Source organism: Hypomesus transpacificus, chromosome 17 (assembly GCF_021917145.1).
Source record: "Hypomesus transpacificus isolate Combined female chromosome 17, fHypTra1, whole genome shotgun sequence".
NCBI classification, from domain to species: domain Eukaryota; kingdom Metazoa; phylum Chordata; class Actinopteri; order Osmeriformes; family Osmeridae; genus Hypomesus; species Hypomesus transpacificus.
In genome coordinates, this window is record NC_061076.1 from 15733609 (window position 1) to 15753505 (window position 19897).

At 45.8% G+C, this 19897-nt stretch overlaps 3 protein-coding genes across 4 annotated transcripts in view; 2 read left to right on the forward strand and 1 right to left on the reverse strand.

Annotated features, from left to right (window-relative positions):
• The window catches only part of LOC124479583, a 272624-nt gene that overhangs the window by 21179 nt on the left and 231548 nt on the right, over nt 1–19897 (forward strand). The window contains 3 exon segments of the mRNA XM_047038379.1: nt 2356–2500; nt 3007–3711; nt 4211–4915. Coding sequence (XP_046894335.1) covers nt 2356–2500; nt 3007–3711; nt 4211–4915 — 1555 coding nt within the window.
• On the reverse strand, nt 8284–14203 carry zgc:86896 (uncharacterized protein LOC415190 homolog). Its single transcript, XM_047038498.1, has 10 exons — nt 14074–14203; nt 12964–13104; nt 12210–12314; nt 11777–11999; nt 11383–11490; nt 10831–11037; nt 10516–10591; nt 9681–9871; nt 8788–8878; nt 8284–8549 (listed from the first exon to the last, which is right to left on the reverse strand). Exons 2-10 carry the CDS (start codon nt 13025–13027, stop codon nt 8544–8546), a joined length of 1071 nt encoding a protein of 356 aa, XP_046894454.1. The 5' UTR covers nt 13028–13104; nt 14074–14203; the 3' UTR covers nt 8284–8543.
• LOC124479643 (cAMP-dependent protein kinase type I-alpha regulatory subunit) lies at nt 14711–19844 on the forward strand. Of its 2 annotated transcripts, none has more exons than XM_047038483.1 (11): nt 14711–14831; nt 15637–15816; nt 16120–16326; nt 17116–17207; nt 17293–17354; nt 17440–17486; nt 18063–18221; nt 18675–18735; nt 18884–19005; nt 19164–19245; nt 19619–19844. In XM_047038483.1, the coding sequence occupies exons 2-11, from the start codon at nt 15643–15645 to the stop codon at nt 19789–19791; spliced, it is 1179 nt and encodes a 392-aa protein (XP_046894439.1). In that variant the 5' UTR covers nt 14711–14831; nt 15637–15642; the 3' UTR covers nt 19792–19844. The 2 variants fall into 2 exon arrangements, with proteins under 2 accessions (XP_046894439.1, XP_046894440.1); XM_047038484.1 differs by having other exon boundaries at nt 16120–16287.

Sequence of the window (19897 nt, forward strand, 5' to 3'; positions counted from 1 at the left end):
GGACCTGTGTTGAAGACATCCTGGTATGACTGGACCACTGTGTTGAAGACATCCTGGTATGACTGGACCTGTGTTGAAGACATCCTGGTATGACTGGACCGGTGTGTTGAAGACATCCTGGTATGACTGGACCTGCGTTGAAGACATCCTGGTATGACTGGACCGGTGTGTTGAAGACATCCTGGTATGACTGGACCGGTGTGTTGAAGACATCCTGGTATTTGCTCAGGAGAGTCTCCTGGCCCAGGGGCCCAGCCTGGACTTGGTCTAAATTGTTATGGTCTGCTGGGATGGTGAAGTTAATAAGCCCAAGGTGCTCACATGAAGAACCTGACAGCAACGGCTGTTGACTAGCCTGGAGGCCTGGAGGCCTCTGCTGTTTCAAACTGGACGGTGTGTTTCTGGCCACGTAAAACACACTGTCACAACCAGTCCTGAGGAGGTCATGATCTGACCTGGATACAGTCCTGAGGAGGTCATGATCTGACCTGAATACAGTGTTAGCTTGGTGCTACTCTGGGAGTTTGTCTCTGGGCACGAGCCTCCTTTTGTCTTTAAGGCTCATAACATTGAATGAGGCCTCTGCATCTAGCTGGCATTGCTGTACTTTATTGTTATATTGTAGAGTCTATACACTATATACACTCGCTATCATTAATGTCCTGACTGCTGTCGTTCCCTTCATCTGTGTTTGTTTCAGGGGAGTGCACTTTACCCTCCTTTCTCTTGCTTTTCATGCAGACCTTTGTGAAGTGATTAGCTGTTCCACAAGATCTGCAGATGTTCCCATAGGCTGGGCAGGGTTCCTCTCCCCGTCCATGAGAAAAGCCACAATATCGGCACTTATTGAGGTCCAAAGAGTTGGCTGTAGCATTAGCATTAGCTCTGGCACTGTGCAGTTTCTTGTACTTATGTTGCCTGTCAAGCTCCATGGACCTTCTCTGTATATAGTAGCTCTGTCACACGGCATGTCTCCACTGCCAAGACCAGCGTCAGGTCACGTTGTCTCACGTCCTTATCAGTCCTATCATGCAATGTACCCTGACCCCACTGTTCTCGCTTAGACTTTGGTATTAAACATTAACTTTCAAGACAACGCCTTTCCTTTATCATCTGCTAGGCTTCGACTGTGTGGTGTGAGTATATGTAAGTTAAACGTTGATTGAAAATGTAATTAATTGTTATCCAGATTTACCAATTAATTGATAAACTATCTAAACAATGGGCTAAAATAGACACAAGGTAGAAGATGTTTGAACTTAACAGATGTTTTATGTTTAACTGTTTAACGGTTGACATGTATTCTAAGTGGGCTACAAGTAGGTTGATGTGTCACCACTGTAACATGGTTTATTGGCATTGCCTGCTGTCCATTCACTCCAGGAATGAAGAGAGGAGAAGAATGATCAACTATGGCTTCAGGTAAACAGTCCAAGTTTCAGTGTTTCATTCATAAAACACTTCCCCATAACAGGAAAGTTCATCATGTTAGCAGTGGTTACGGTTACATTTGAAGGTTTTCATCGCACCGTGTCACCTGTAAAAATGTCTCTCTGGACTTTCTCACTTGTTCTCCCTGTTTCTCCTCTTTTCCTGCCCCTTTCTCTCTCTCTCTCTCCCTCTCTCTCTCTCTTTCTGTCTCTCTCTCTCTCTCTCCCTCTCTCTCTCTCTCTCTCTCTCTCTCTCTCTCTCTCTCTCTCTCTCTCTTTCTCTCCCTTTCTCTCTCCCTATCTCTCTCTCTCTCTCTCTCTCTCTCTCTCTCTCTCTCTCTCCCTATCTCTCTCTCTCTATCTCTGACAGGTGACTCCCTCCATCTCTCAGAGTTGAGGATTGTACTGCTGGGGGGGAGAGGTGCAGGGAAGAGTTTATCAGGAAACACTCTCCTGGGCAGAGAGGAGTTTGACCTGAGGACAGCTGCTCAGTGTGTGAAGAGACAGGGAGAAGTAGCAGGGAGGCAGGTCACTGTGGTCGACACTCCAGGATGGAAGATAAAGAACCCTGTAAAGTGGACTAATGAGATGGTTAAACAGGAGATAGTACGCAGTGTGTCTCTGTGTCCTCCAGGACCCCACACTCTCCTCCTGGTCATACAGCTGGATGTCTCATTCCTAGAGCAACACAGAAGATCAGTAGAGGGACACCTGCATCTTCTCAGTGAGAGAGTCTGGAGTCACACTATAGTGCTGTTCACCAATGAGGACTGTCTGGGAGACACAACCATTGAGCAGCACATTGAGAGAGAAGGCCCTCCAGTGGCTTGTTAAGAAATGTGGGAACAGGTATCATGTCCTCGACAATAAGAACAGGGGTGATGACACTCAGGTCACTGAGCTGTTGGACAAGATGGAGGAGATGGTGGCAGGAAACAGAGGAGGCCACTATGAGATGGACAGAGAGATCCTGGAGAAGATGGAGGAGAGAAGGAGGGCAGAGAAAGAGAGAGCACAACAGAGGCTGATAAAGGTGCAGGAACAGAGAGAGACTCTCAGATCACTAATGGGTGAGTTTCTTCCAGTGTCCACACAGAGTCTTGGTGTAAATAGCATACTCAATGTGAAATGCAGTATACCGGTGTAAGACCAGAGATGCTTTATCTCTACTATGTATATGGACTTAACCACCATCACAGTATACAAACTGACCCCCAGAGGCTACAGTATTGCCTTCGGATTATGGAAAGCCCTACTGCAAGACTGTCCTACTATACTGGTCCTCAGGGGCCACTGTCCTGAATGTTTTAGATGTTTACCTGCTCAGCACACCTGATTCTAATGAATGGTCATTACCAGAGTTCCACAGTTTGATAACCACCCATTCATCTACACCACATTGTTACTATGTGGTGTATAGATGCTTCACTCAAACAAACTGTAAAATCAGATAATTGTACACTTCATAAAAAAAACGCTATCTCAGTTTGCCCTTTTTCTTCTCTCTCTCTCTCTCTCTCTCTCTCTCTCTCTCTCTCTCTCTCTCTCTCTCTATCTCTCTCTCTCTCTCTGACAGGTGACTCCCTCCATCTCTCAGAGCTGAGGATTGTGTTGCTGGGGGGGAAAGATGCAGCAAGGAGTACATCAGGAAACACCATCCTGGGCAGAGAGGAGTTTGACCTGAGGACAGCTGCTCAGTGTGTGAAGAGACAGGGAGAAGTAGCAGGGAGGCAGGTCACTGTGGTCGACACTCCAGGATGGTGGAGGAATATCACTGTAGAGAGCACTACTGAGCTGGTCAAACAGGAGATAGTACGCAGTGTGTCTCTGTGTCCTCCAGGGCCCCACACTCTCCTCCTGGTCATACGACTGGATGTCTCATTCACAGCGGAAGAGAGAATATCAGTAGAGGGTAACCTGCAGCTTCTCAGTGAGAGAGTCTGGAGTCACACTATAGTGCTGTTCACTCATGGGGACTGTCTGGGAGACACAACCATTGAGCAGCACATTGAGAGAGAAGGGAAGGCCCTCCAGTGGCTTGTTGAGAAATGTGGGAACAGGTATCATGTCCTCAACAATGAGAACAGGGCTGATGACACTCAGGTCACTGAGCTGTTGGACAAGATGGAGGAGATGGTGGCAGGAAACAGAGGAGGCCACTATGAGATGGACAGAGAGATCCTGAAGAAGATAGAGGAGAGAAGGAGGGCAGAGGAAGAGAGAGCACAACAGAGGCTGATGAAGGTGCAGGAACAGAGAGAGACTCTCAGATCACTAATGGGTGAGTTTCTTTCAGTGTCCACCCAGAGTCTTGGTGTGAATAGCCTAATCAATGTGACATGCAGTATACTGCATATTTAGAGACTGGTTTTAACATGAAAAATTGCCATTTAAATTATTGTTGAACAATATTCAGCACAACGTATTTTCAGTGAATGTTATTTTCAAGATACGTTTATGTGAACAGAGAACATTTCTGCAACTTACATTATTACCATGTGGTGTAATGCTTAACTTGACAACATTTAAACTCAGATCCTTGTACACTTCACAATTTTTTTTTTTTTCTCTCTTTGCTCTTTGTCTTTCTGTATCCCACGTTATCTTTCTGTTTCATGCATCAATTCCCCCCCCCCCTGCTCTATGTCTCTCTCTCTCCCTCTCTCCCTCTCTCTCTCTCTCGCTCTCTCTCGCTCTCTCTCGCTCTCTCTCTCTCTCTCTCTCTCTCTCTCTCTCTCTCTCTCTCTCTCTCTCTCTCTCTCTCTCTCTCTCTCTGACAGGTGACTCCCTCCATCTCTCAGAGCTGAGGATTGTGCTGCTGGGGGGGAAACGTGCCGGGAAGAGTTCATCAGGAAACACCATCCTGGACAGAGAGGAGTTTGACCTGAGGACAGCTGCTCAGTGTGTGAAGAGACAGGGAGAAGTAGCAGGGAGGCAGGTCACTGTGGTCGACACTCCAGGATGGTGGAGGAATATCACTGTAGAGAGGACTACTGTGGTGGTTAAAGAGGAGATAGTACGCAGTGTGTCTCTGTGTCCTCCAGGACCCCACACTCTCCTCCTGGTTATACGGCTGGATGTCTCATTCCTAGAGCAACACAGAAGATCAGTAGAGGGACACCTGCAGCTTCTCAGTGAGAGAGTCTGGAGTCACACTATGGTGCTGTTCACCAATGTTGACTGTCTGGGAGACACAACCATTGAGCATCACATTGAGAGAGAAGGGAAGGCCCTCCAGTGGCTTGTTGAGAAATGTGGGAACAGGTATCATGTCCTCAACAATAAGAACAGGGGTGATGACACTCAGGTCACTGAGCTGTTGGACAAGATGGAGGAGATGGTGGCAGGAAACAGAGGAGGCCACTATGAGATGGACAGAGAGATCCTGGAGAAGATAGAAGAGAGAAGGAGGGCAGAGGAAGAGAGAGCACAACAGAGGCTGATGAAGGTGCAGGAACAGAGAGAGACTCTCAGATCACTAATGGGTGAGTTTCTTTCAGTGTCCATCCAGAGTCTTGATGTGGATATAATAGCCTAATCAATGTGACATGCAGTATACTGGATATTTAAAGAATGGTTATAGTATTATAAAACATATTTATTGATGAATAAGATTGTGCATATTTGTTTCCAGTTAATTCTTTTTTTTAGGAACCAATCATCTGAACAAAGAATGTTTCTTCAACTTAAATTATTACCATATGGTGTTTACGCTTCACTCAACAAAACATATTATTTCATATCATTGTAAACTTCAAAGACAATGCAACATCTCTATTTCCCCTTCGTCTTTTTCTATCTCCCTTAATGTCTCTCTCTCTTTCTCTCTCTCTCTCTCTCTCTCTCTATCTCTCTCTCTCTCTATGTCTCTCTCTTTCTGACAGGTGACTCCCTCCATCTCTCAGAGCTGAGGATTGTGCTGCTGGGGGTGAAACGTGCAGGGAAGAGTTCATCAGGAAACACCATCCTGGACTGAGAGGAGTTTGACCTGAGGACAACTGCTCAGTGTGTGAAGAGACAGGGAGAAGTAGCAGGGAGGCAGGTCACTGTGGTCGACACTCCAGGATGGTGGAGGCAACTCCATGTAGAACATACTACTGAGCTGGTTAAACAGGAGACACACTCTCCTCCTGGTCATACGACTGGATCTCTCATTTACAGATGCAGAGAGAAGATCAGTAGAGGGACACCTGCAGCTTCTCAGTGAGAGAGTCTGGAGTCACACTATAGTGCTGTTCACCTATCGGGACCATCTGGGAGACACAACCATTGAGCAGCACATTGAGAGAGAAGGGAAGGCCCTCCAGTGGCTTGTTGAGAAATGTGGGAACAGGTATCATGTCCTCAACAATGAGAATAGGGGTGATGACACTCAGGTCACTGAGCTGTTTGACAAGATGGAGGAGATGGTGGCAGGAAACAGTGGAGATGTGTTTAACCTTGAGATGGATGGAGGTACAGAAATGAACTGGAGTTCTGAAGAGTATCAGATGTCTGTGAAAAGAGCCAGGAGCTACGACTTCCTGCCTCCAAGTAGTGAGTATTGACAATTTACTGTACTAACTGCAGCTTTGGCACATAAATAACTGTATATTCACCTGAATGTGGAATGAGAGAAGGGTAAAAACTGAATGAAACACAATACACACAAATATTTGAATACAGACAGAAATCGTAATGTAGAATTATGTGTCTATAACAAGAACCAATTCAATACCCATAATTTTATCATTCCATGTTATCTTAATTCAAATACATTCTATGTATAACAGAACATTAGCAAACAGGGGTAGTTGTCAGTCTGTATTGTTATCTGTGTTTGTCAATGGATGTAAAAAGCTACATAATACTTGACCTTGTTTAGTTATTTGTATGTTGTTGTTGTCCAGTGAGTGGAGACACTAGAGCTGAGAGAGACGATGATTCTGATTGGAGATCTGAGACTGGATCACTGTGGAGCCTTGATGGTAAGATGTCTGTCTGTCTGTGTCTGTCTGTGTCTGTCTGTCTGCATGCCTGTCAGATTGCTTGTATGTCTGTCCTTCAGTCAGTTGAATGTTCCATATGTGGTCCATGAGTAGGAATCTAACCAGCCCAGTATCTGACCTGCTGTGTTTCTCTACAGAGAGGAGAGATGGTAGATCTGATCTCCTGTCTCTGTGGAGCTCTGGCTATGGCTCCCAGAACTCCAGACTTTCTCACCTCAGCTCAGGGTGGACTGAGCATGCTCAGACGGGCTCTGCAGAAGAGCAGCTACACTCTGCAAGACTGGCGTTTGTGGAGCGAGTGTTTTTATTGTTGCTTGTTTTTCTACAGGTACACTTGCACTTATAGCGGTACATGCTGTTGAAGTGTAATTTTGTAAAGCTCTCTCTTGGAAGTCGCTCTGGATAAAAGTGTCTGCTAAATGAATAAATGTAAAGTAAAATGTAAATATAATAACTTACAATGTAAATACAGCTAAATTCAAAATGAATTTGCCATACACTTACACATGGTATTTGTATTTACATCGGAACTATATTGTTGGAATCATTGAAATACTGTTAAAAGGGTTTTATATTGTTTTACTCTGTGTACATACAAATATACTTTCTCATTCAAATCCAAATTGATTTGATAATATAATCTTATGAATGTTAAGTTGGATATTTGCCAATTGAATGTATCTAAGATAAACGGAAAAGATGAACTATTATGTTTTCACAATCAGCGCAACATGGCAATACAAGAAAAATGAATGTGTAAATATTGATGTTTTCTAAAGGTAAAGTATATGGTAATATACACATTTATAATTGGATACAATCATATATGGGGATAAGCTCTTTAAATCAATCTCTTTATTTTATACAAATATAAATATAAAAGTTGTTAAAGGATGTTCTTTATATGGGCCACAGCTGTCAGACCTGGATTGTGTCAATGCTGTTTCAGTCCATCATTCAGAATTTTCACTGAAAACTGTTCAATTACGATTGACATAGGATGCATCAAATGCCCTGACCACAGACAGATTCATGTCCAGTACATATTTCAATAGCATGTTCTCATTTATCTTAGCAGTCCAAGTTGTTTGATTCCACCTTGGGACATTTCTGCATTTCTGTCTTCCCTTCTCTCTCTCCCAAACATTTCCTGTGTCTCTAAACTGTCTGTACAATAAAGCCATATATATATATATTTTTTAAGTATCTTCAAAAAAGTATTTCAAGTAGACATTTATCGCATGGCTGTAAAGTTATGTAAAAATGAATAAAGAGATGATGTAAAGATAGTAACAGTTGTAACAAGATTGTGAAGGGTAATATAAAGTGGTAGTAGGAAATGAACCCTTCACACTTGACTTATATAAACACCTGCACCATCTACACTGTAGGGAGGATTCATGAGTATAAACACCTGCACCATCTACACTGTAGGGAGGATTCATGAGTATAAACACCTGCACCATCTACACTGTAGGGAGGATTCATGAGTATAAACACCTGCACCATCTACACTGTAGGGAGGATTCATGGGTATAAACACCTGCACCATCTACACTGTAGGGAGGATTCATGAGTATAAACACCTGCACCATCTACACTGTGGGGAGGATTAATCAGTAATAGTCCTTCTTCTTTAATATCCATCTTGTGGGTTTCTGTAGATTAGTCAAATCACAGATGTTGTTCAGTGTTTTCAGTCAATGATTGATGAGGCTCCTGTGCAGTAGTTACTTTTACACAGAACATGTACTTAGGTAAAGAATGTCTCCTTTAAGATGACTGAGAGAAAGGTGATAGTGACACAAACTAAAATCATCAGAGACAGTCAAGTTTTGTAGAAAAAACATCCAGTACACATTATATGTCTTACGAAATAGTATTGATTTATTGATTTCAATTATCAAGCACAATCTTTATCTGAACCATTAGCTTATGGTGGTACAATAGCCTTCCAGTCCAAAACGAATCCATTCAGATGCAGTCCCTGTTTCTCCAGAGGTAATTGCAATAGAACACAAAGAACTGTTGGTTTTGACCAGATATAATAAGTAGTGAACTTTAGATCAATCTGGTATAAAAGCCATCCAGTGCAGGGTGGATGGCTTCTTTCGTCTTCACATTATTAATGCTGCAGATAGAAAAAAGAAAAACAGTGTCACTTTCAAACATAAATGGTGGCTATATTAGCCTACTGATGATGTACAAAACATCCTCTGAGATCATCTCATTGGTGGACTGTATGGAACAGAGAGCATCTCATTGGTGGACTGTTTGGAAGAGAGCATCTCATTGGTGGACTGTAAGGAACAGAGAGCGTCTCATTGGTGGACTGTATGGAAGAGAGCATCTCATTGGTGGACTGTTACCTTGAAGTTCCAGAGAACCAGGGCTCCGTCCAGACCCACACTGCTGTAGGTCTCCACTCTGGCCTTCTCTCCAGACACCACACACAGCTGACTGCAGGACACACATATGAAGTCACTACATTTGGTGCAGCTGTATTAATCATCCTACTGGCACATGAAGCAATTAAAGTCACTTTTAGCATTCTTTTGGAATCCCCCTCTCTCTCTCACACACACACACATTTCCTGTCCCTGTACACCATCACGTTGAAAAATAATCAAAGTTAGCAATGCCCCCCAAAACCTGTCTTGCCCATGAAACGGCTTGGTGCTTTAAGCCTTACGTGATGCTGTTCTGGTGCTTTAAGCCTTACGTGATGCTGTTCTGGTGCTTTAACCCTTACGTGATGCTGTTCTAGTGCTTTAAGCCTTACGTGATGCTGTTCTGGTGCTTTAAGCCTTACGTGATGCTGTTCTGGTGCTTTAACCCTTACGTGATGCTGTTCTGGTGCTTTAAGCCTTACGTGATGCTGTTCTGGTGCTTTAACCCTTATGTGATGCTGTTCTGGTGCTTTAAGCCTTACGTGATGCTGTTCTAGTGCTTTAAGCCTTACGTGATGCTGTTCTGGTGCTTTGAGCCTTACGTGATGCTGTTCTAGTGCTTTAAGCCTTACGTGATGCTGTTCTAGTGCTTTAACCCTTACGTGATGCTGTTCTGGTGCTTTAAGCCTTACGTGATGCTGTTCTAGTGCTTTAAGCCTTACATGATGCTGTTCTGGTGCTTTAAGCCTTACGTGATGCTGTTCTGGTGCTTTAAGCCTTACGTGATGCTGTTCTGGTGCTTTAAGCCTTACGTGATGCTGTTCTAGTGCTTTAAGCCTTACGTGATGCTGTTCTGGTGCTTTAAGCCTTACGTGATGCTGTTCTGGTGTTTGTTCCCCAGCTCGTTGATGTCGTCCTCGGTGGCCCTCTTGTCCAGGTTGCGGAAGTGCTGCATGGCAGACATGCTGCCCTTGGAGGTCTGCTTGGGAATGTCCAGCTTCTTAACAAACTCCAGACTGCCCACGCCCTTGTAGGAGAACTGGTAGGGGCAGCAGTCGTGGCCCTGGAATAGAATACAGGATGGAAGAATGTGACTGGATCTGGAGAGTAGACTGGATTCCATCGGTGCTAGGAAAACATTTCTGTCCTTCTTAGGGACAAAGTGAAGCAGTGCACTTACTATTTTACTAATAGATGTACTTTTACCTTTTGTATAATATTTGAATGAACTGTTGGACTTTCTATTGACATTGTAATTTCTTCTTCGTCTTTCTAGACATTTTATAACAATAGTCTGCCACTGCTTTCCATGAGTTGTTCTCCAGGATTGCTGTGTCTGCAATGCAGACAGCCGACTGGGTTGTTATGGATGTTGTCGAATCAATAAAGATGGTTGAGACCTTAAAAGGGTCCTAGTTATTGATCTGTAGGATGGACAGTATCTGGTAATGGTCTGGTCCAGACCTCCATCAATTGTTAGACACTTCCTGCTTTAGGTGCACCTGCTGTGGACAGATGTCATATCCTGTCTACTGACCAACTGTGTCTCCATCTGAATGTGTCTCTGTCCATCTATCGTTCTCACACATGCACACACAAAGCGCAAAACAACTACAGTTGTTTGTATGTGTGTGTATGTGTACGTGTGTGTAGGAGAGACACAGAATGAGAAAGAGGCTGACAACCAAAAAGAGCATGGCATCTCACCGCAGCTACTAGTTCGGTGGGGTTCACATAGAGAACACTCAGAAGAGGGAGGTGGTCAGTGGTCAGCTGGGTCACCCTGCAAACAGACAAGGTCAAAGGTCAAGTTCTGTTTCAGTCCACAACTTTTAAGCCAGAGGAGATGGCGCTAAGCTAACCTGTAGGTTACTCCTACAATCGCGGTTTTACAACAGCACAACCCCTCTGTACAACAGCACAGCTAGGTAGCCGATCCCGTCTCCTCAGGAAGATGTCATCACCTGTTTCCATCTTCCTGGCACCAACCCAGAAGTGTCCCTGCCCCCCCGTGACACTCACTCTTTGCCCTGGCTGGCATCCACCACACTGATGCTGCTGTTGTGGCTCACGCAGGCCAGCTGGTCTCCGCTGGGGGAGAAGCACACACTGTGCACCCAGCCTCCAAAGTCCTTGTGCTCCAGCAGCAGCTCCCCGAAGGGCATCTTGGACCCCCAGGACGTGGGGCCCGGCTTGTCCTCCAGGTCCTTAATGTAGGCCGAAAAGATTCTGTGGAGGGGGGAGAAGTTAAATCAAAGGGACAGCATTTTTCGAATGCTCGGCTCTGTCGACATGGCATGAGCTCATTTAATATAAGAGCTTGTTCTCTAACATTGACAAGGGGGATTTAGGGTGGAGGATGGGGAGGGGAAGTAATGCAAATAAGCAAAACAGTATTGGCATTTGCTATCAGCGTGTCTTTGGCACTTCTGCTAGGCAGGAAAATCTTGGTACACAGATAAGTGGGGGAAGTAACAGGGCTTTTGCTATGACCAGTTATCTATTGGCAAATGCACATCGATCCGAGAGTCACAGATCAGGGTGTTATGAATGATCGTGCCCCCCTGTCCTGACCTGCAGTGGAAGTCTGCAGAGCCGGCAGCCAGCAGGACGTTGTTGGGGTGCCAGTCCAGACTGAGCACTGTGGAGCGGATGGACTTCTTAATGTGCTTACTGAGCCACCTGGTGGGGGTCAAAGGTCACAGCATTTCATCCACTTGTTTTGTAGATATGTATTTTGTATAGAGAGAGACAGGGGGGAAGACATCAAGAAACGCCCCAAGCCGGAATCGAACCCGGTGTTGTACCGAAATCGGTGACTGATCAAAAACTGTGACCAGGAGTCGCTGTTCTAATGGCAGTTTCTGATCGGTCACCGATTTCGGTACAACCCCGGTTGGGTCACTGCTTGTGGGCCAACTCCCCTCTGTTAACAGGACCAGAAACACGACCAAAGTCCGATTCTCACCAGTCGTTCTCCTTCTCAAAGTAGCAGACGGAGATGAGGCGAGCGCCGCTGCCCAGAGCAAACTTGTTCTCCTGGGGAGACCACTTGACACAGGTGGCGGCGCGGTTAATGCGCACCAGCACCAAGGTGGGCTTCCACTGCCCGTCCTTCAGGGTCCACACGTAGGCATTCCTGTCCGAGGCACACGTCACGATGCGGTTGGACTCCGGAGCCCAGTCCACACCTGGTAAAAGATGACTTGTCACCGAAGTCACTCAACATCCGTTTACCAGACTGTTTCTCAACATTTCTCAATAATATTTCGGCACCAGCAGCTGCGTGAGAGCAGCTTGGTCTAGAAATCCACCAGAACAGTGGTCTCATTCATAACCATGAAGAAGAAACTGCTTGTGACCTCTAGTGGACGTGGGATAAGTGATGTCAGTCACCGTACCTGTGATGCGTCCACTGTGTTCAGTCAGCTCGTGGATCTTCGCCCACTCCTGGCCTTTCTTCTCATAAATGTTCACCACACTGTTGTTGGGACTCACAGCGATCTCTGAGGAGGAGCAGGGAGACATCTTAACACCTCGTTGAGCGGTTAGGGAATCGGGCTAGTAATCTGAAGGTTGCCAGTTCGATTCCCGGCTGTGCCAAATGACGTTGTGTCCTTGGGCAAGGCACTTCACCCTACTTGCCTCGGGGGAATGTCCCTGTACTCATTGTAAGTCGCTCTGGATAAGAGCGTCTGCTAAATGACTCGATGTAAACACTGTATGACAATACAGTGTAGCCAGACAAAAGCTATCTAGCAGAACACAGGCCCTGGACACTGTATAATACTATATGGTAGATTAGGCATTAGAAGCGTTTTGCTTGAGTCCAGAGCTACTTCCCCACTGTAGATATCCCATTTCCATAGTCGCTAATCTAATCTTCACATGGAAACTTTGGCCAACTTTAATGAGGGTCCATTACACAAAGGACTTACTCTGTAATGTGAGGATCCATACCTAAGCTTATCAGTACTGAAAGGAAGGTTATGGAGAGAGAGAGAGAGAGAGAGAGAGAGAGAGAGAGAGAGAGAGAGAGAGAGAGAGAGAGAGAGAGAGAGAGAGAGAGAGAGAGAGAGAGAGAGAGAGAGAGAGAGAGAGAGAGAGAGAGGGGGGAATGCAGGTGGACTGGTTTGCACTTGTAGTTTAACTCACGCGTCCTGTCTTTGTTCCAGGCGTGGCAGGACAAGGGCTCCAGCCCGAAGCTGTAGAGAGACATGTCTCAACCTGGAGGTCTCTGGAATGTGGCCGGGAGAGGAATGTCTTTTCTGGGAGGGTTTGGAAATGTAATTGCAGCTAATTCCAGGATGACGAAGGAGGGGAGGAAAGATAGGGTTCAAAGGATGAGTCCGTCAGTGACAAAAAAAGACGACATATAAATCGATTTCAATCTGGGTGCAGAAAAAATGATGTTGTGAATATGTAGGCTATATAATATACCCCAGATCTCCCATATTATAGCATGAAAAGGGCTCGTTTTAGGGCTGTACCTGTTTGGTCAGTAAGTTGAACATTGAGCAAGAAGAAACTAGACTTTTATCAGTTCCGGTAATTACCATGTAAACACATGTAATTACTCCCTGTTGGTTTTGCACAGTTGTGTTTGCCTTTTTTCTAATGTCAACATACAGTTCTCCTGGGGGGAAAGGGGGCCTGCTGGCTGTTTTCTAGTGGGGTATATAAGCCAATAGCTTTTCATCACAAAGTTTAAGAGTTTTCTGGGACTTTTCAGCCCTCGGTAGTCTATAGAAAGATCTCATCAATCCGAACCAACAGTCAGTCAGGCTCATAGCATTCCGCTATCACAGACACGTTTCCTCTGCAGTTTTGACACACCTTGAAACTCTGTGCCATTGGTACATGGCGCACATTGGAGCACATTTCAGCAAAGGCTCGCAATATCTCCTGTGCCAAGGAACAGAGAACGAGGAAATGCACAGGGGCCTGTCATATTCATGCCTAAAAGTGAGCAGTTTAGTGGTGGATGGCAGTCTGTGTATTGTAGGTTATGTGTGTGCCTGTGTGTGTGTGTGTATGTGCCTGTGTGCCTATGTCTGTTCTGTACATTTGTCATTTGTATTTTAACAGCAGACACTATGTGCCCCAACACATATTTCCTTTGGGACAATAATGTCTGTCTTATCTTTAAACAATCAATGGAACAAGGAAAGAGCCAACTCCACGAGTAGCGTGCCAGCAAAACCTGTCAAACACCAGTCTCTGCTTCCATGATAAGACATGGAAGAGCGTAAGGGCTCCACTTACCTTACAAGGTGTTGGGTTTCTTCTGTCTGTGAGCTTGCTGGTTGTTGCAGGACCGTATTCGCGGACTCTGGGCAGTCGACGCGAATGAAGCCGTGCTTTGGAAGACTGTCGGAGAAACTGGAGTGATAAGGTGGGGAGGAGGGAGAGAGGGAGGGAGGGAGGGAGGGAGAGGGGAGAGAGGGAGAGGGTGTGGCTGTGCACAGTCATTGATCAAGCACCTGAGGTTTAGCCTCTTACATTCTTTGTCATTACTGACAACATAAGTGCCACTTGCAAGAACAAATTATGTTTCCACTGTTTCAATGAATACACCTTTAACTGAAACATGTACTAAGCTTTCAAGAGCCCTCATTAATTAATTCAAGAAATATATTGAGCAGTCATTCATATAGAATGACATGAGTGTGACACAGTTTTAATCATTCTGACTAAGTACAGCCATCTTGTCTTTAGGGTGTCATCGACACTTTAGTTAGTACAGGGTATAGTAGACTCGAGGCAGTGCAATGGTAGGCAGTGTGGCACTACGTACAAAAACAAAGCATGCGTCTTTAAGGTAGTTATGGTGACGTTGTGCCAGAACGAGGCAAATTACGTCAATGGCAGGTTGTGATTGGCCCAATCTTGGTTCCGGTAGTGCAGCCAGCCAAGGTCTGAGAAAAAAAGAAAAAGACAAAAAGAAAACACAGGGACGAAGAACTGTCAGTGACAGAAAGAACATTGTCTTGTGAAATACGAGAGAAGATCCATCGGTATTGGTAAGTATTTTCATTGGAAATAATCGCCACCTAGAAACCGTGGAGTGGATCTCCACATCAGTGGTTGCATCGTGCGTTTTTTCAATTTGTTGTGATTACGCTAGCTAACACGGTGGCTAACTAGAGCTAGCTAGCTAGTCTTCTCGGCTCAGTCAGATATTCAAGATGGCTGTTTGCTAGAATTGTCTGCGGGCCTCACAGCTTGCAGGGTGCTGCAGTGCAATGCCACAATACTTTTTGAGCGTTTTAGAATAGCAAAGTGAATTTGGCGACGTTAGGTCACATATCTGAAATGGGTGGAGTTAGGAATCAAGCTACTGTACCTGTGCAGGTTGCACAAGGTCGAAGCAAACTAGCCTAGCAAGCTAATTTGCTCAATTGTAGCAAGCTAACTGAGCCCATCTTTTTATTTATTGGAGTAAAGTGTGTGGGGGGTATCAAGGTATTTGTCTAAAGCGTCTTTATATGTTTAGCTCAATTGACAGCAAGTGAGCAACAGTTATCTAAAAGCCATTTAGCCAGGCTTTTAGCAGATTAGCATGTTTTTGCACCTAAGTGTTGCATACTTTCTAGATGACTCTAGCATAATCACGTTACTGCTAGCTACTGCTCAACTGTGAAAAGGGCGAGAGAAAATCTGCACTGTGTCATGCTTGGCTCTATACTCTCTGTCCGTCTGTAAACTTTCGCAAACTTACCACTCCCGTCATCTTACCGTTGCTTGGACCGCCCACCAATCCTCTCTCTTTTATCCGCGCTCTGTTTCTCTCTCGCACGAACACGCTAACTTTTATTTCCTCGTTAGGTGACGATGGCGTCGGGCAGCACAGGCAGTGAGGAGGAGAGAAGCCTCCGAGAATGCGAGCTTTACGTGCAAAAACACAACATCCAGCAACTCCTCAAAGACTGCATCGTGCAGCTCTGCACCTCCAGGCCCGACAGACCCATGGGCTTCCTTAGAGAGTACTTTGAGAGGATGGAGAAGGTGGGTACTAGTTAATCGCAGGATTGCACCGATATTAGCTTGATTTTAGAGTATGCTTGTTTTAGGTCAGACAGTTTGCCTCTGATTAAGTTTACTCAACGGATGTGGATTTTTTGTGGATAATGTGTATGCATAGGCATATTTTTATATTCATATCTATGTTGACACAAAGTATTTAAAAAAGCGTCTGCTAAATGAATACATGTAATATAGAATGCCTTAATTCCAAATCCATACCTGCATCAAGTCAAGTTGCCCGTATCAGTTTGTTTACATCTGTCACCTTCCCGTGTCTGCAAACAGGAGGAGTCCAAGCAGATCCTGAGCCAGCAAAAGTCGACCTCTCGTTCGGACTCTCGGGAAGACGAGGTTTCCCCCCCCATGAACCCCGTGGTGAAGGGCCGCCGTCGCCGTGGCGCCATCAGTGCCGAAGTCTACACAGAGGAAGATGCCGCCTCATACGTCAGAAAGGTCAGGGGTCAGCCCTCAGCCAATCACACCACGCTACAGGTGCACACTATAACTATTATCATCTTTACTGAGTCTGTAGGGTTGAGAATGACTGTGGATGTTAACCTGTTATGCTGCATGGTCGATGTTTTGCTGATGTCGCAGTTTGACCGCTGACTTGAAATGTTGATGTAATTATGTCATGCCATTCTGTTCACTGACGACTCATGATGTACAGCTAAATCTAATACTGTTATAGAGGCCTTTTGCTTTAATTATTTAGAACTTCTGATGTTAGGGTTCAAATCCAGCCATTTCCTGCATGTTCTTTCTCACTCTATATCTCTCTCTCTCTCTCTCTCTCTCACTCACTCACTCACTCACTCACTCACTCATTTACTCACTCACTCTATATCTCTCACTCACTCTCTCACACTCTTTCTCACTTACTCTCTCTTTCTCACTCACTCATTATCTCTCTCTCTCTCTCTCTCTCTCTCTCTCTCTCTCTCTCTCTCTCTCTCTCTCTCTCACTCACATTGATTTCCTGTCTGTCTTCCTCTTCCTGTCTCTTCATTTGCTGTCCCAGTAGACCCAAAATGCCCTAAAAAAGTATATAGACTTGTGATTCGTTGAGCATGACATACATTTTAAAAGCCATTCCTTTTTATTGATGACATTTTAACAGCCTTAGAGGATGCCTCAATGATGAATTTGCCTCATTGACTAACATGTTTGTCTCCAATAGGATTTTCCTGTCAAACGATAATGCGCAACGACGATTGGCTTAAAGCATATCATTTTGTCACGTGTACGTTGCGAGATCTAACTGCCCACCTCTTGCTCCAGGTTATCCCGAAGGACTACAAGACAATGGCCGCCTTGGCTAAAGCCATCGAGAAGAACGTGCTGTTCGCCCACTTGGATGACAATGAGAGAAGGTGGCCAGCAGCACAGCTCCACACGCGGTTCATTCCACCTCGTCGGCGTTGTCATCGAGCTTAACCCTGTTTTCCTCTCCTCCAGTGACATCTTTGACGCCATGTTCTCCGTCACCTACATAGCGGGAGAGACGGTCATCCAGCAAGGTTTGTCGTTTTCGTGTGTTTGAGTAACGGGACTGTTTGTGGAACTGCCAGTGAGGTTGCTAACTGGTGTTCTGGCCTCCCGCAGGTGACGAAGGGGACAACTTCTATGTCATCGACCAAGGAGAGATGGATGTAAGTAGGAATCAGAGGGGTTTCCCGTTGAGGATTCTTGAACTATCTAACAGCGATTTACTGGACCTTGTTTTTCTCTCCATGTGTCTCTCTCTCTCTCCCTCCATCCCTCCATGTCTCTCTCTCTCCCTCAATGTCTCTCTCTCTCTCCCTCCATCTCTCCATGTCTCTCTCTCTCTCTCCATGTCTCTCTCTCTCTGTCTGTCTCTCTCTCTCTCTCCATGTCTCTCTCTCTCTCCCTCCATGTCTCTCTCTCTCTCTCTCTCTCTCCCTCCATCTCTCCATGTCTCTCTCTCTCCCTCCATCCCTCCATGTCTCTCTCTCCCTCCATGTCTCTCTCTCTCTGTCTCTCTCTCTCCTCCATCTTACATTTACATTTACATTTAGTCATTTGGCAGACGCTCTTATCCAGAGTGACTTACAGTAAGTACAGGGACATTCCCCCGAGACAAGTAGGGTGAAGTGCCTTGCCCAAGGACACAACATCATGTTGCGCGGCGGGGAATCGATCCGGCAACCTTCTGATTACTAGCCCGACTCCCTCACCGCTCAGCCATCTGAATCATCTTCCCACAGGTGTACGTGAACGGGGAGTGGGTGACCAACATCGGGGAGGGGGGCAGCTTCGGAGAGCTGGCCCTGATCTACGGGACCCCCCGGGCGGCCACCGTCCGGGCCAAGACCATCGTCAAACTGTGGGGCATCGACAGAGACAGCTACCGGAGAATACTCATGGTGAGGACAGCTGCTACACACACACACACACACAGAAAACTCATGGTGAGGACAGCTGCTACACACACACACACAGAAAACTCATGGTGAGGACAGCTGCTACACACACACAGAACTCATGGTGAGGACAGCTGCTACACACACACACACAGAAAACTCATGGTGAGGACAGCTGCTACACACACACACACACACACACACACAGAAAACTAATGGTGAGGACAGCTGCTACACACACACACACAGAAAACTCATGGTGAGGACAGCTGCTACACACACACACACACAGAATACTCATGGTGAGACAGGCTGAACTGCCTGACCGGTCGTATTTGAATTGGTCATATTAATATCGTCGAGCTGGAGAACTTCACTTATCTTTTGTTGATCAGAAGTTGTGGCCTTTCTCTGCGGGGTAACAGTGTCCTGCATGGTGTTTCTTCTCTGTTTCAGGGGAGCACTTTGAGAAAGCGAAAGATGTATGAGGAATTCCTCAGCAAGGTGTCCATCCTAGGTGAGAAGATGTTCTACCACCAACAACATGTTCTACCTTTTCTGTTGTCTCCTGTCCCGTGTTTACAAAGCGGGTTGCAACACACGACAACACAACGTTTGGTGCCACCCGGTGGTACAGCTGCGTAACTGCGGCTGGCCTTTTGCAGAGTCCCTGGACAAGTGGGAGAGGCTCACGGTGGCTGACGCCCTGGAGACGGTGCAGTTCGAGGACGGGCAGAAGATCGTGGTTCAGGGAGAGCCGGGGGACGAGTTCTTCATCATTCTAGAGGTGAAGCTCACCTTTTCTGGCGTGCGTGGAACCTTGTGTGGAACCGTGTGTGGAACCGTGTGTGGAACGGGATAATGGTGGAGGGATAATGGTGTGTGTGTGTGTGTCACAGGGCAGCCCTGACCGTGTTGTGTGTGTGTGTGTGTGTGTGTGAGCAGGGCTCAGCCGCAGTGCTCCAGAGACGCTCGGAGCACGAGGAGTTTGTAGAAGTGGGCAGACTCGGGCCATCCGACTATTTTGGTGAGCGTTAACTGCAACTGTATTTTTGGGCAGTGCTTTCAGGATGTGTTAAGTAAAGAAAGACGTGTGCCTGCATCTGTGTGTGTCTGTGTATATACATATATATTTTTATATAAGCATTAAACTTATGTATTAGACTATTTATATGATGTATATATTTTTTTGCTTTCTGTAGGGAAATACTTGAGCGTGCATGTGTCTGTTTCAGTGTATATATATAGCTATATATAAATATATATATATATATTCTTTTTTTATATCTATATACAATAATGATTCTACTTATATATCATACAATTTATATATTTGAGTTTGACTTTGTGTATATCATTTGTCTGTGGAAGCTGTAATGTCCCCCTGCTTCCTGCCTCAGGTGAGATCGCCCTGCTGATGAACCGTCCCCGAGCAGCCACTGTGGTGTCCCGGGGCCCCCTGAAGTGTGTCAAGCTGGACCGACCTCGCTTTGAGCGCGTGCTGGGGCCCTGCTCAGACATCCTGAAGAGGAACATCCAGCAGTACAACAGCTTCGTGTCTCTCTCCGTCTGAGTCCCCCCCCTCTCTCCTCCTCCACCCTCCTCTCCTCCAACCCCCTTCTCTCCTCCACCCCCCCGCTCTCTTCCCCACCTTCTCCTCCACCCCTCTCTCCTCCACT